This window comes from Salmo salar, chromosome 17 (genome assembly GCF_965601325.2).
Source record: "Salmo salar chromosome 17, fSalSal1, whole genome shotgun sequence".
NCBI lineage: Eukaryota > Metazoa > Chordata > Actinopteri > Salmoniformes > Salmonidae > Salmo > Salmo salar.
In genome coordinates, this window is record NC_138307.1 from 56186921 (window position 1) to 56199090 (window position 12170).

At 46.3% G+C, this 12170-nt stretch overlaps 1 protein-coding gene across 4 annotated transcripts in view; it reads right to left on the reverse strand.

The window, feature by feature from the left end:
* The window catches only part of LOC106576194 (scm-like with four MBT domains protein 2), a 56156-nt gene that overhangs the window by 13182 nt on the left and 30804 nt on the right, over positions 1 to 12170 (reverse strand). For all 4 annotated transcript variants that reach the window (XM_045699840.2, XM_045699838.2, XM_045699839.2 and 1 more), the window contains 2 exons: positions 8556 to 8644; positions 2949 to 3192 (listed from right to left, as the gene is read on the reverse strand). In XM_045699840.2, the coding sequence (XP_045555796.1) occupies positions 2949 to 3192; positions 8556 to 8644 (333 nt within the window). The remainder of the gene's footprint in view (positions 1 to 2948; positions 3193 to 8555; positions 8645 to 12170) is intronic.

Genomic DNA, 12170 nt, shown 5'->3' on the forward strand with positions numbered 1-12170 from the left:
GAAAATCGCGCCACAGGATTCAACTGGCTGTTACGTAGGTGGGACGAATTCGTCCCGCCTAGCCCAGAGAGGTTTATTTAAAGGGAAATATTCAGCAATGTCTGAAAACTAGCTTTAACTTCCTTCAAACTGCATGCAGACATAAATATGGTGTCCATGGGATCATCTGACTGAGTTAGTAGAGAGGGCTTCATCCCCAACATCTCACACGATCCCTTTAAGCAAAACTCTCCCAGTGTTTCCCAAATGTTTTTTCGGTTTTTTTAATCAGATGTCATTTAAAGGACCCTCCCCTTCCCACTCTCTACAAACTGGCTTACCTGGAACTACGGCTGATACAGGAGACAATCATATGGATTTCTATTGATCATTTGGAGAGGAGATTTGTAAAGTTTTGTGGAGTTGTACATTTTCCATGTTATGTTATAACAGTGGACCAGTATATGTATGTCTGAAGGAACATGTTTCTATGTGTCATTGCAAGTGTGAGTGTGTTGCTACAATTGTGGCATTGTGTGTGTTATGTTCTGTGGAAAGGCGTTTTTTGACAACGTCATCAGTTCTGTAGAAGTTGAAACTGAAAGATCTTGAATATGAACTGAAGCGAGCATCTTGAGTCATTCAGAGAGAGACACAGAGAGAGAGAGAGACATATAGAGAGACACATAGAGAGACAGAGAGACATAGAGAGAAACACAGGGAGACAGAGAGACACAGAGACAGACACAGACAGACACAGAGACAGACAGAGACATACAGAGAGACAGACAGACAGACAGACAGACAGACAGACAGACAGACAGACAGACAGACAGACAGACAGACAGACAGACAGACAGACAGACAGACAGACAGACAGACAGACAGACAGACAGACAGACAGACAGACAGACAGACAGACAGAAACAGAAACAGAGACAGACAGAGAGAGGGAGCGACAGACAGTCAGAAAGACAGACAGTCAAAGAGACAGACAAAGACAGAGAGAGACAAAGACAGAGAGAGACACAGAGAGAGACAAAGAGACACAGAGAGAGACAGAGAGACACCAAGAGACACATATATAGAGAGAGAGACACAGAGAGAGACAGACACAGAGAGACAGACACAGAGAGAGGGAGAGACAGACAGACACACAGACAGAGATAAACAGAGAGAGAGACACAGAGACAGAGACACAGAGAGAGACAGAGAGAGAGAGAGAGAGAGAGAGAGAGAGAGAGAGAGACAGACAGACAGAGACACATAGACAGACACAGAGAGACACAGAGAAAGACACAGAGAGAGACACAGAGAGACAGAGAGAATCACAGAGACACAGAGAGAAACACAGAGACAGAGAGAGACAGACAGACCGAGACAGAGAGAGAGACAGACAGACAGACACAGAGAGAGACACAGACACAGAGAGAGACACAGAGAAAGACACAAGGAGACAGAGAGAGACACAAGGAGACAGAGAGAGACACAAGGAGACAGAGAGAGACACAAGGAGACAGAGAGAGACACAAGGAGACAGAGAGAGACACAAGGAGACAGAGAGGGACACGGGAGACAGAGAGAGACACAGGGAGAGAGAGACACAAGGAGACAGAGAGACAGAGAGAGACACAGAGAGAGACAGGGAGACAGAGAGAGACACAGGGAGAGAGAGACACAAGGAGACAGAGAGACAGAGAGAGACACAGAGAGAGAGAGAGAGACACGGGAGACAGAGAGAGACACAGGGAGAGAGAGACACAAGGAGACAGAGAGACAGAGAGAGACACAGAGAGAGAGAGAGACACGGGAGACAGAGAGAGACACAGGGAGAGAGACACGGGTGACAGAGAGAGACATGGGAGACAGAGATAGACACAGGGAGAGAGAGACACAAGGAGACAGAGAGAGACACAGAGAGAGACAGGGAGACAGAGAGAGACACGGAGAAAGACAGGGAGACAGAGAGAGACACAGAGAGAGACAGGGAGACAGAGAGACACAGAGAGAGACAGGGAGACAGAGAGAGTCAGGGAGACAGAGAGAGACACAGAGCGAGACACGGAGACAGAGAGAGACACAGAGACAGAGAGAGACACGGAGACAGAGAGAGACACAGAGACAGAGAGAGACATAGAGACACAGAGACAAAGAGCACAGAGACAAAGAGACACAGAGACAGAGAGAGACATAGAGACAGAGAGAGACACAGAGACACAGACAGACAGACAGACAGACAGACAGACAGACAGACAGACAGACAGACAGACAGACAGACAGACAGACAGACAGACAGACAGACAGACAGACAGACAGACAGACAGACAGAAACAGAGAGAGACACAGAGAGAGACAAAGAGACACAGAGAGAGACACAGAGAGACACAGAGAGAGACAAAGAGACACAGAGAGACACAGAGATAGACAGAGAGAGACAGAGAGAGAGAGAGAGCCAGACAGACAGACAGACAGACAGACAGACAGACAGACAGACAGACAGACAGACAGACAGACAGACAGACAGACAGACAGACAGACAGAGACAGAGACAGAGACAGAGACAGAGGCAGGCAGGCAGGCAGGCAGCGCAGACAGACAGACAGACAGACAGACAGACAGACAGACAGACAGACAGACAGACAGACAGACAGACAGACAGACAGAAACAGAGAGACAGAAACAGAGAGACAGGGAGACTTGATAAGGTGGTTTATGATATTGAACAGAGAGAAGGGAAACTCCCAGCTGCTCTGAACGGTGTAAAACAGTCATAAAAACGTTAGATAAAAACGATAGATGATTATGTGTGGGTGTAACATTGATCCTCACGACAACAAGGTTACCATTTGATCCTAATTTATGGCTCTCATGTGATATGATTCATAAGTTTCACCCCACCACGAAAACTACCACTACCACAGCTGAATGTGACCCAGAGCCCCTCCCTCCATGCAGCTATGACCCCTTACCTGCTGGGGGCTCCAGTGACAGGCGGTTCTCCTGAGCCCAGCCCAGTGGGCGGAGCCTCACGTCGAGGTAGAACAGCCAGGTGTCGTGGGCGTCGTCTTGGAGACCTACATGGCGCAGGCGGAGCCTCCCACCAATGTTCTGGGCGACGCGAGCAGCCCAGTAGAGGAAGGGGTCAGTGAGGTCCCGTACCTCCATCACCGAACCCTCCACAATCAGATCCACTGTGTTCTTTCCCCTCAGAGGCTGAAGAGAAGGATGGGAAGAGGGAGAGGAAGAGGAGAGAGATAGAGAGGGAGGGAAAAAGGGAATTGATGGAAAGTATTCAAATCTGTGTGTACAGTGCCTTCAGAAGGTATTCACACCACTTGACTTCTTCAACATTTTGTTGTGTTGTAGCCTGAATGTAAAATGGATGGTGTCCCCCAGGGCTCAGTTCTAGGCCCTCCCTCTTCTCTCTATACACCAAGTCACTGGATTCTGAAATATCCTCAAATGGTCTCTCTTATCACTGCTATGTGGATGACACTCAGCTACTTTTCTCCTTCCCCTCTTCTGACACTCAGATGGTGACACGCATCTCTGCGTGCCTGGCAGATATCTTATCTTGGATGCCGGCCCACCACCTCAAGCTCAAACTCAACAAGACAGAGCTGCTCTTCCTACCGGGGAAGGCCTGCCGGCTGAAAGACCTCTCCATCACGGTTCAAAACTCCACAGTGTCGCCCTCCCAGAGTGCAAAGAACTTTGCCGTGACCCTGGACAAAACCCTGTCGTTCTCTGCAAACATCAAAGCAATGACTTGCTCCTGCAGGTTCATGCTCTACAATATCCATAGAGTATGACCTTACCACACGCAGAAAGCAGCGCAGGTCCTAATCCAGGCACTTGTCATCTCCCGTCTGGATAACTGCAACTTCCCAAGCTCTCCCATGTCATCCCGTTCCTTCACACACTCCACAGGCTTCAGGTCAAAGCTAGCGTCGACTACAAGACCATGGTGGTTACCGACGGAGCAGCAAGAGGAACTACCCCTCCCTACCTTCAGGCTATGCTCAAATCCTACACCCCAACCCAAGCACTTCGTTCTGCCACCTCTGGTCTCTTGGCAGTCTCACCCCTACGGGAGGGCAGCTCCCGCTCAGCCCAGTCCAAGCTCTTCCAGAGCCAGCATCCCCCTAAAGTTATGAGTCCCTGCCCATCTCCAAAAGCACCTGAAAGCCTACCTCTTCAAAGAGTATGTTAATCAGCTTCATCAATAAGTGCATCAACGACGTTGTCCCCACAGTGACTGTACATACATATCCCAACCAGAAGCCATGGATTACAGGCAACATCCGCATCGAGCTAAAGGCTAGAGCTGCCGCTTTCAAGGAGCTGGAGACTAATCCGGACGCTTACAAGAAATCCCGCTATGCCCTCAGACGAACCAACAAACAAGAAAAGTGTCAATACAGGATTAAGATTGAGTCCTACTACACCAGCTCTGATGCTTGTCGGATGTGGCAGGGCTTGAAAACTATTACGGACTACAAAGGGAAACCCAGACGCGAGCTGCCCAGTGACGCGAGCCTACCAGATGAGCTAAATGCCTTTTGTTCTCACTTCGAGGCAAGCAACACTGAAGCATGCACGAGAGCACCAGCTGTTCTGGATGACTGTGTGATAACGCTCTCGGTAGCCGATGTGAACAAAACCTTTAAATAGGTCAACATTCACAAAGCCGCTGGGCCAGACAGATTACCAGGATGTGTACTCAAAGCATGCGCAGACCAACTGTCAAGTGTCTTCACTGACATTTTCAACCTCTCCCTGACCGAGTCTGTAATACCTACATGTTTCAAGCAGACCACCATAGTCCCTGTGCCCAAGGAAGCGAAGGTAACCTGCCTAAATGATTACCGCCCCGTGGCACTCACATCGGTAGCCATGAAGTGCTTTGAAAAGGCTGGTCACGGCTCACATCAACAGCATCCTCCCGGACACCCTAGACCCACTCCAATTCGCAGATCCACAGATGACACAATCTCAATCGCACTCCACACTGCACTATCTCACCTGGACAAAGGGAACACCAATGTGAGAATGCTGTTCATTGACACCAGCTCAGCGTTCAACATCATAGTGCCCACAAAGCTTATCAATAAGCTAAGGACTCTGGGACTAAACACCTCCCTCTGCAACTGGATCCTGGACTTCCTGATGGGCCGCCTCCAGGTGGTAAGGGTAGGTAACGACACATCCGCCACGCTGATCCTCAACTCTCAGGGGTGCGTGCTCAGTCCCCTCCTGTACTCCCTGTTCACTCATGACTGCACATCCAGGCACATCTCCAACACCATCATTAAGTTTGCTGACAACACAACAGTGGTAGACCTGATCACCGACAACGACGAGACGGCCTATAGGGAGGAGGTAAGAGAACTGGCAGAGTGGTGCCAGGACAACAACTTCTCCCTCAATGTGAGCAAGACTAATGAGCTGATCGTGGACTACAGGAAAAGGCCGGTCGAACAGGCCCCCATTAACATCGACGAGGCTGTAGTGGAGTGGGTCGGGAGATTCAAGTTCCTTGGTGTCCACATCGCCAACAAACTATCATGGTCCAAACATACCAAGACAGTCGTGAAGAGGTCACGACAAAACCTTTTCCCCCTCAGGAGACTGAAAAGATTTGGCATGGGTCCCCAGATCCTCAAAAGGTTCTACAGCTGCACCATCGAGAGCATCCTGACCAGTTGCATCACCGCCTGGTATGGAAACTGCTCGGCATCTGACCGTAAGGCGCTACAGAGGGTAGTGCGAACGGCCCAGTACATCACCGGGGTCAAGCTTCCTGCCATCCAGGACCTATTTAATAGGCGTTGTCAGAGGAAAGCCCATAAAATTGTCAGAAACTCTAGTCACCCAAGTTATAGACTGTTTTTTCTGCTACCACATGGCAAGCGGTACCAGAGCGCTAAGTCTAGGACCAAAAGGTTTCTCAATAGCTTCTACCCCCAAGCCATAAGACTGCTGAACAATTCCTAAAATCGCCTCCGGACAATTTACATTGATGACCCCACCCCCCCTCCCTTTTGTACACTGCTGCTACTTGCTGTTTATTATCTATGCATAGTCACTTCAACCCACCTACATGTACAGATTACCTCAACTAACCTGTACCCCCGCACACTGACTCTGTACCGGTACCCCCGTATATAGCCTCGTTATTGTTATTGTGTTACTTTTTATTATTATTTTTTACTTTAGTCTACTTAGTAAATATTTTCTTAACTCTTCTTGAACTGCACTGTTGGTTAAGGGCTTGTAAGTAAGCATTTCACGGAAAGTCTACACTTGTTGTATTCGGCACATGCAGCAAATAAAGTTTGGTCTGATTTGAAAAATCCCCCTCCTTTTAGGATAAAAAGAAACGGAATAGAGCTAAGCACAGGCCAAATTCTAGAGGAAAACCAGACCTCTGGCAGTCTCTATGGGGGTACCACAGGGTTCAATTCTCGGGCCGACTCTTTTCTCTGTATATATCAATGATGTTGCTCTTGCTGCGGGCGATTCCCTGATCCACCTCTATGCAGATGACACCATTCTGTATACTTCTGGCCCTTCCTTGGACACTGTGCTAACAAACCTCCAAACGAGCTTCAATGCCATACAACACTCCTTCCGTGGCCTCCAACTGCTCTTAAACGCTAGTGAAACCAAATGCATGCTTTTCAATCATTCGCTGCCCGCACCTGCCCGCCCGGCTAGCATCACCACCCTGGACGGTTCCGATCTAGAATATGTGGACAACTATAAATACCTAGGTGTCTGGTTAGACTGTAAACTCTCCTTCCAGACTCATATTAAACATCTCCAATCCAAAATCAAATCTAAAATCGGATCTCTATTTCGCAACAAAGCCTCCTTCACTCAAACCGCCAAACTTACCCTCGTAAAACTGACTATCCTACCGATCCTCGACTTCGGCGATGTCATCTACAAAATAGCTTCCATTACTCTACTCAGCAAACTGGATGCAGTCTATCATAGTGCCATCCGTTTTGTTACCAAATCACCTTATACCACCCACCACTGCGACCTGTATGCTCTAGTCGGCTGGCCCTCGCTACATATTCGTCGCCAGGCCCACTGGCTCCAGGTCATCTATAAGTCTATGCTAGGTAAAGCTCCGCCTTATCTCAGTTCACTGGTCACGATAACAACACCCACTCGTAGCACACGTTCCAGCAGGTATATCTCACTGATCATCCCCAAAGCCAACACCTCATTTGGCCGCCTTTCCTTCCAGTTCTCTGCTGCCAGTGACTGGAACGAATTGCAAAAATCGCTGAAGTTGGAGACTTTTATTTCCCTCACCAACTTTAAACATCAGCTACCTGAGCTGCTAACCGATCGCTGCAGCTGTACATAGTCCATCTGTAAATTGCCCACCCAATCTACCTACCTCATCCCCATACTGTTTTTATTTTATTTACTTTTCTGCTCTTTTGCACACCAGTATTTCTACTTGCACATCATCATATGCTCATTTATAACTCCAGTGTTAATCAGCTAAATTGTAATTATTCGCTCCTATGGCCTATTTATTGCCTACCTCCTCATGCCTTTTGCACACACTGATTATATAGACTTTCTCTTTTTTCTACTGTGTCATTGACTTGTTTATTGTGTTATTGGCTTGTTTAATGTTTACTCCATGTGTAACTCTGTGTTGTTGTCTGTGTCTCACTGCTTTGCTTTATCTTGGCCAGATCGCAGTTGTAAATGAGAACTTGTTCTCAACTTGCCTACCTGGTTAAATAAAGGTGAAATTAAAAATAAAAATAAAAAAAGAAACCTAGTTCAGTCTGCTTTCCAACAGACACTGGGAGACAAATTCACCTTTCAACAGGACAATAACCTAAAACACAAGGCCAAATATACATTGGAGTTTCTTACCAAGACGGCATTGAATGTTCCTGAGTTGCCTAGTTACAGTTGTCTTAAATCTGCTTGAAAATATATGGCAAGACTTGAAAGTGGCTGTCTAGCAACCACCAACAACCAACTTGACAGAGCTTGAAGAATTTTGAAAAGAATAATGCGCAAAATTTGTAAAATCCAGGTATGCAAAGCTCTTAGAGACTTACCCAGAAAGACTCACAGCTGTAATCGCTGCCAAAGGTGATTCTAACATGTATTGACTCGTGTGAATACTTATGTGAATGAGATATTTCTGTATTTCATTTTCAATACATTTCCTAACATTTCTGAAATCCTATTTTCCCTTAGTCATTGTGGGGGTATTGTGTGTAGATGGTTGAGAACAAATATAAATGTAATCCATTTTTGAATTCAGGCTGTAAGACAACACAATACGGAATAAGTCAAGAGGTATTAATTCTTTGACGGGACTGCATGTGTGATTCCCTCTTTGAGAGGGAACTGGTATTATCTGGGGTGAAACTTCAGTTTAACATACAGAGCTCAACAGATTAGCTAAAGCTCTAAATGTGTCGATGGTTAATACACGGGTGTCACCTACGCATACACAGTCTCATTATCTCTCTCCCTCGTTCTCTCCATCTCGTTCTCCGTCACACTCCCACTGAGACAGTACTCACCCCTTCCAGTAGGTTTGCTGGTGCGGTCCGTGAGCCAGTCAAGTCCTGGATGAGAAAATCTGTCCAGTCACTGTACTTCTCCTTGATGGCTACAAGATAGAACAGAGGGAGAGATAGACGGTCAAATATACTGTGCTGTGCTAGCGAAACCTTACATGACAATGCACTTACATATATTAGCACCAGGCTAAGCAGTGAACAACAGTGGAAAACAGTTAGATAAGGAGCACTACAGTATAGAGCAGTCCACATACGCAGGTGTTTCGAGAGATACAATGGGAGCATGGTAGAAAAAGCAGGCATGAATGAACACACACACGAATCACCCTTTCCAGAGCAATTTAACAGTTGGTTCCTGCTCATTTGCATAGGACATGTTTGTTTACTCCACTTTCTGTCTCCCACAGTGCAACAGTAGTGATGTTTAATTCATGGTGCATTGTGGGCCTTGATTTTACTTTGACTCCACGCTGACTAGTGACTTCCCAAAGACAGGCAGAAACTGCTTCTCCAATAGAAATCCCCGAACACACTTGTAGGCGATGTCATGGCGACACTGGCTAGCTAAGCTCACGTGTAGAAACACTTCATCAGGTGTAACGGTTGTCTCGCACCGAACTGAGCATGTGCAGGCCGTCAAATCAAAAGGCACTCCTTTGATATAAAGTTGTTTTTGACTAAAATGTTAAATGTTTCAGTTTGTCACTTTCACACGGTTGGAGTAATATGTTCAACTACTTAAGAAATTGGCTTAAATCGAGGTTGTGCCTTTAGATTTCAAGATTATGAACAACTAAGGCAAGGGTGTCAAACTCAAACAGGGCAAGGGCCATATTGAACAAAAAAACTGCTTGACTTGTCGTGCCAGTATACAGTCGGTATGGAAGCGGGCCAAAATGAATTGACAACCCAAGTCATTACGCAGGTGTATGACACACAATTTTTCACTTCTCTCATTGACTTCTCAAACCCAAAAAACCGGCCTGGTCTGTTTGGTCGGTTTCGCAATTGTTTCCGGAAGTCTCGCGATGTTTAGAAGCTCTGTGGTTTAGAAACTTTGTGGTTCTAGTAAGTCACACACACACACACCACACACACACACACACACACACACACACACACACACACACACACACACACACACACACACACACACACACACACACACACACACACACACACACTCACACTCACACACAACTAGAGTAATCTATGTGATGAGTTATCCACCCCTCTCCAAAGAAATCTAATGCTCTAGGTTTACAGTAACTAATTGGACGCAAAGATTCTGAGAATATCTGACTCAATGGGGCGAGATGAGATGAGTCACAGTAGAACGACTAGTGGCCAGTAGCCTAGATCATGGAGGATTACACCGCTACCTGTTATTAAGCCAAGCCACACTTAGAAAACAAATATAATCATTCATTCCTATGGGAGAGAACAGAGGTATTTTTCCTGCATTTTATATTCTCTCATTAGTAAATTCTTCTGAAGCCAGATTGAGAGAAACAGTCAATTCATTTTCCTACAAACAAATCACTGTCTCGGGACATGGTGGATCCTTTTTTCCATACATGGTGCAAATAATGTCTCTCTGCCCCAGTGCATCTCTCCACACCACCCCTGGTTAATAATAGTGTTTTTTCCACACACACACACACACACACACACAGACACACACACACACACACAGACACAGACACACACACACACACACACACACACACACACACACACACACACACACACACACACACACACACACACACACACACACACACACACACACACACACACACACACACACACACACACACAGTGCTCCTGATGATCTCCGGTGTGCAGAAATAGATCAACTATTTTTACAGATCCTGCTAGATTAGTCATCAAGCCATTTAGAATAGGCCACAGAGCAGAATGCAGGCTGCTGCTTCGGCATCTGAACTTCTGCCCATCCCCCTCTCCCTCCCTCCCTCCCCCCCTCTCGTTTCTACCTCCTCGGCTCCCTCCGATCCAGAATGTAGTTACAGTACTAGTTTGCATGTAAATTATATATTTTTTTCCTTTGTCTTGCCCATCCTCCAGGCGATAGACACTGAGGCAAATCCTGACTTCCACAAAACAATAACTGCATAATTTACTTAGAAAAGGGGAGAGGGGGTTCTCTTCAATCTTTCATCCTCTCCTCTCCTCTCCTCTCCTCTCTTCTCCTCTCCTCTCCTCTCCTCTCCTCTCCTCTCCTCTCCTCTCCTCTCCTCTCCTAGCTTTTGCTACACTGGGAGACATCCAAACAAATATCCAACATCGAAAAAAAATACATCTGATTTGCATATCCAACAACAAGCCATTGTGTAAACAGACAGTGAAGGCTAATTCAAAAGCGTATTTAAGATAATCAAAGCGATTACTAAAAGAACAAGTCTGGCCTGTATCATGGCAGGGAGGGATGTTTTCATCTGTGATCACAGCAGTACAGCAGATTCTAATCAGGGCTAATGGGACCAAATTAGACGATTTATTCTCAGTCTCACACAGTGCTTATCTAGTCATTATTATTACAGTGGCATAGTAAACCACACAGATACAATGCCTATCTACCAAGTCTTCTGGGGGGCTTGTAAGACTGAATTACTAGTATAACCTCAGACCCTATATCAGGGTTTAATATCTACCAGTAACAATCTAGTAATCTACTGCTAGTAAATACCCCATTGTTTAACCAGGTGGGTTGGCGACCACAAACTACCTTTTAGAAAAATGCCAAAATACACAAAGTAGAAAGACAAAATCAACAACAGAGATACAGGCGAATGTAATTTATTGTCAGAAATCTAGCTCAATAGTCACTGAATGACAGCCAACAGGATAGACAGGATAGATCTGTTGTGATAGGCTAAATCACGTTTTCCGACGAGGGAGACGCCCTAGCTAGTTAATGTAAAGCCATGTTGATGAGAAGTCAGGAGCGAATAAGAGACAGCCATGAAATATGAATGAACGCAGATGTGTTTACAGTAAGTGCGGGGAATTTACTTCCCCAGGACGTAAGGGGTTAAGAGTGTGTGTGAGAAGTGTGTGTAGGTGGGGTGGGGGCGTTTGTAAATGGCTGCAATAATGACATGCATGGCTTAACCTAATATCACCTGGGCTAGGCAGAGAACAAGACTGGCCCACACTAAATACATCCAGCACTAGTTACATAATCATTATGAAAATGGACACAAGCAAATGAGATTGGAGATGGGACTACACCCATCCACACTATACTACACTACACAGCAAGTAAATACAAAGCTGTTGCAAATCAGGTGGTGGAGATAGGGAGGATGGGTCATTTGGGTATCAAATCAGTCCTGGCCTGCTCTTTCTGACTGCCTTGTGTTAGTTAGTTGGCTTGTCTTTGACCAGGTTGATGTGTGTGTAGTCCTTCCTGCCAACTAAGGATTCATTCCTGCACTATTAAGGACAGAGGCAGGTCAAGAGAGTGTTCACACATACAAACACACACACACAGAGCTGTGAAGTAGGCCTGAGCCCCATCTCAGAGCCTCCTCTCTAGCAGGTCCTGGCAGGAAGGAGTGAGTGTGCAAATGACCTCTGTGGGGTTCTGAG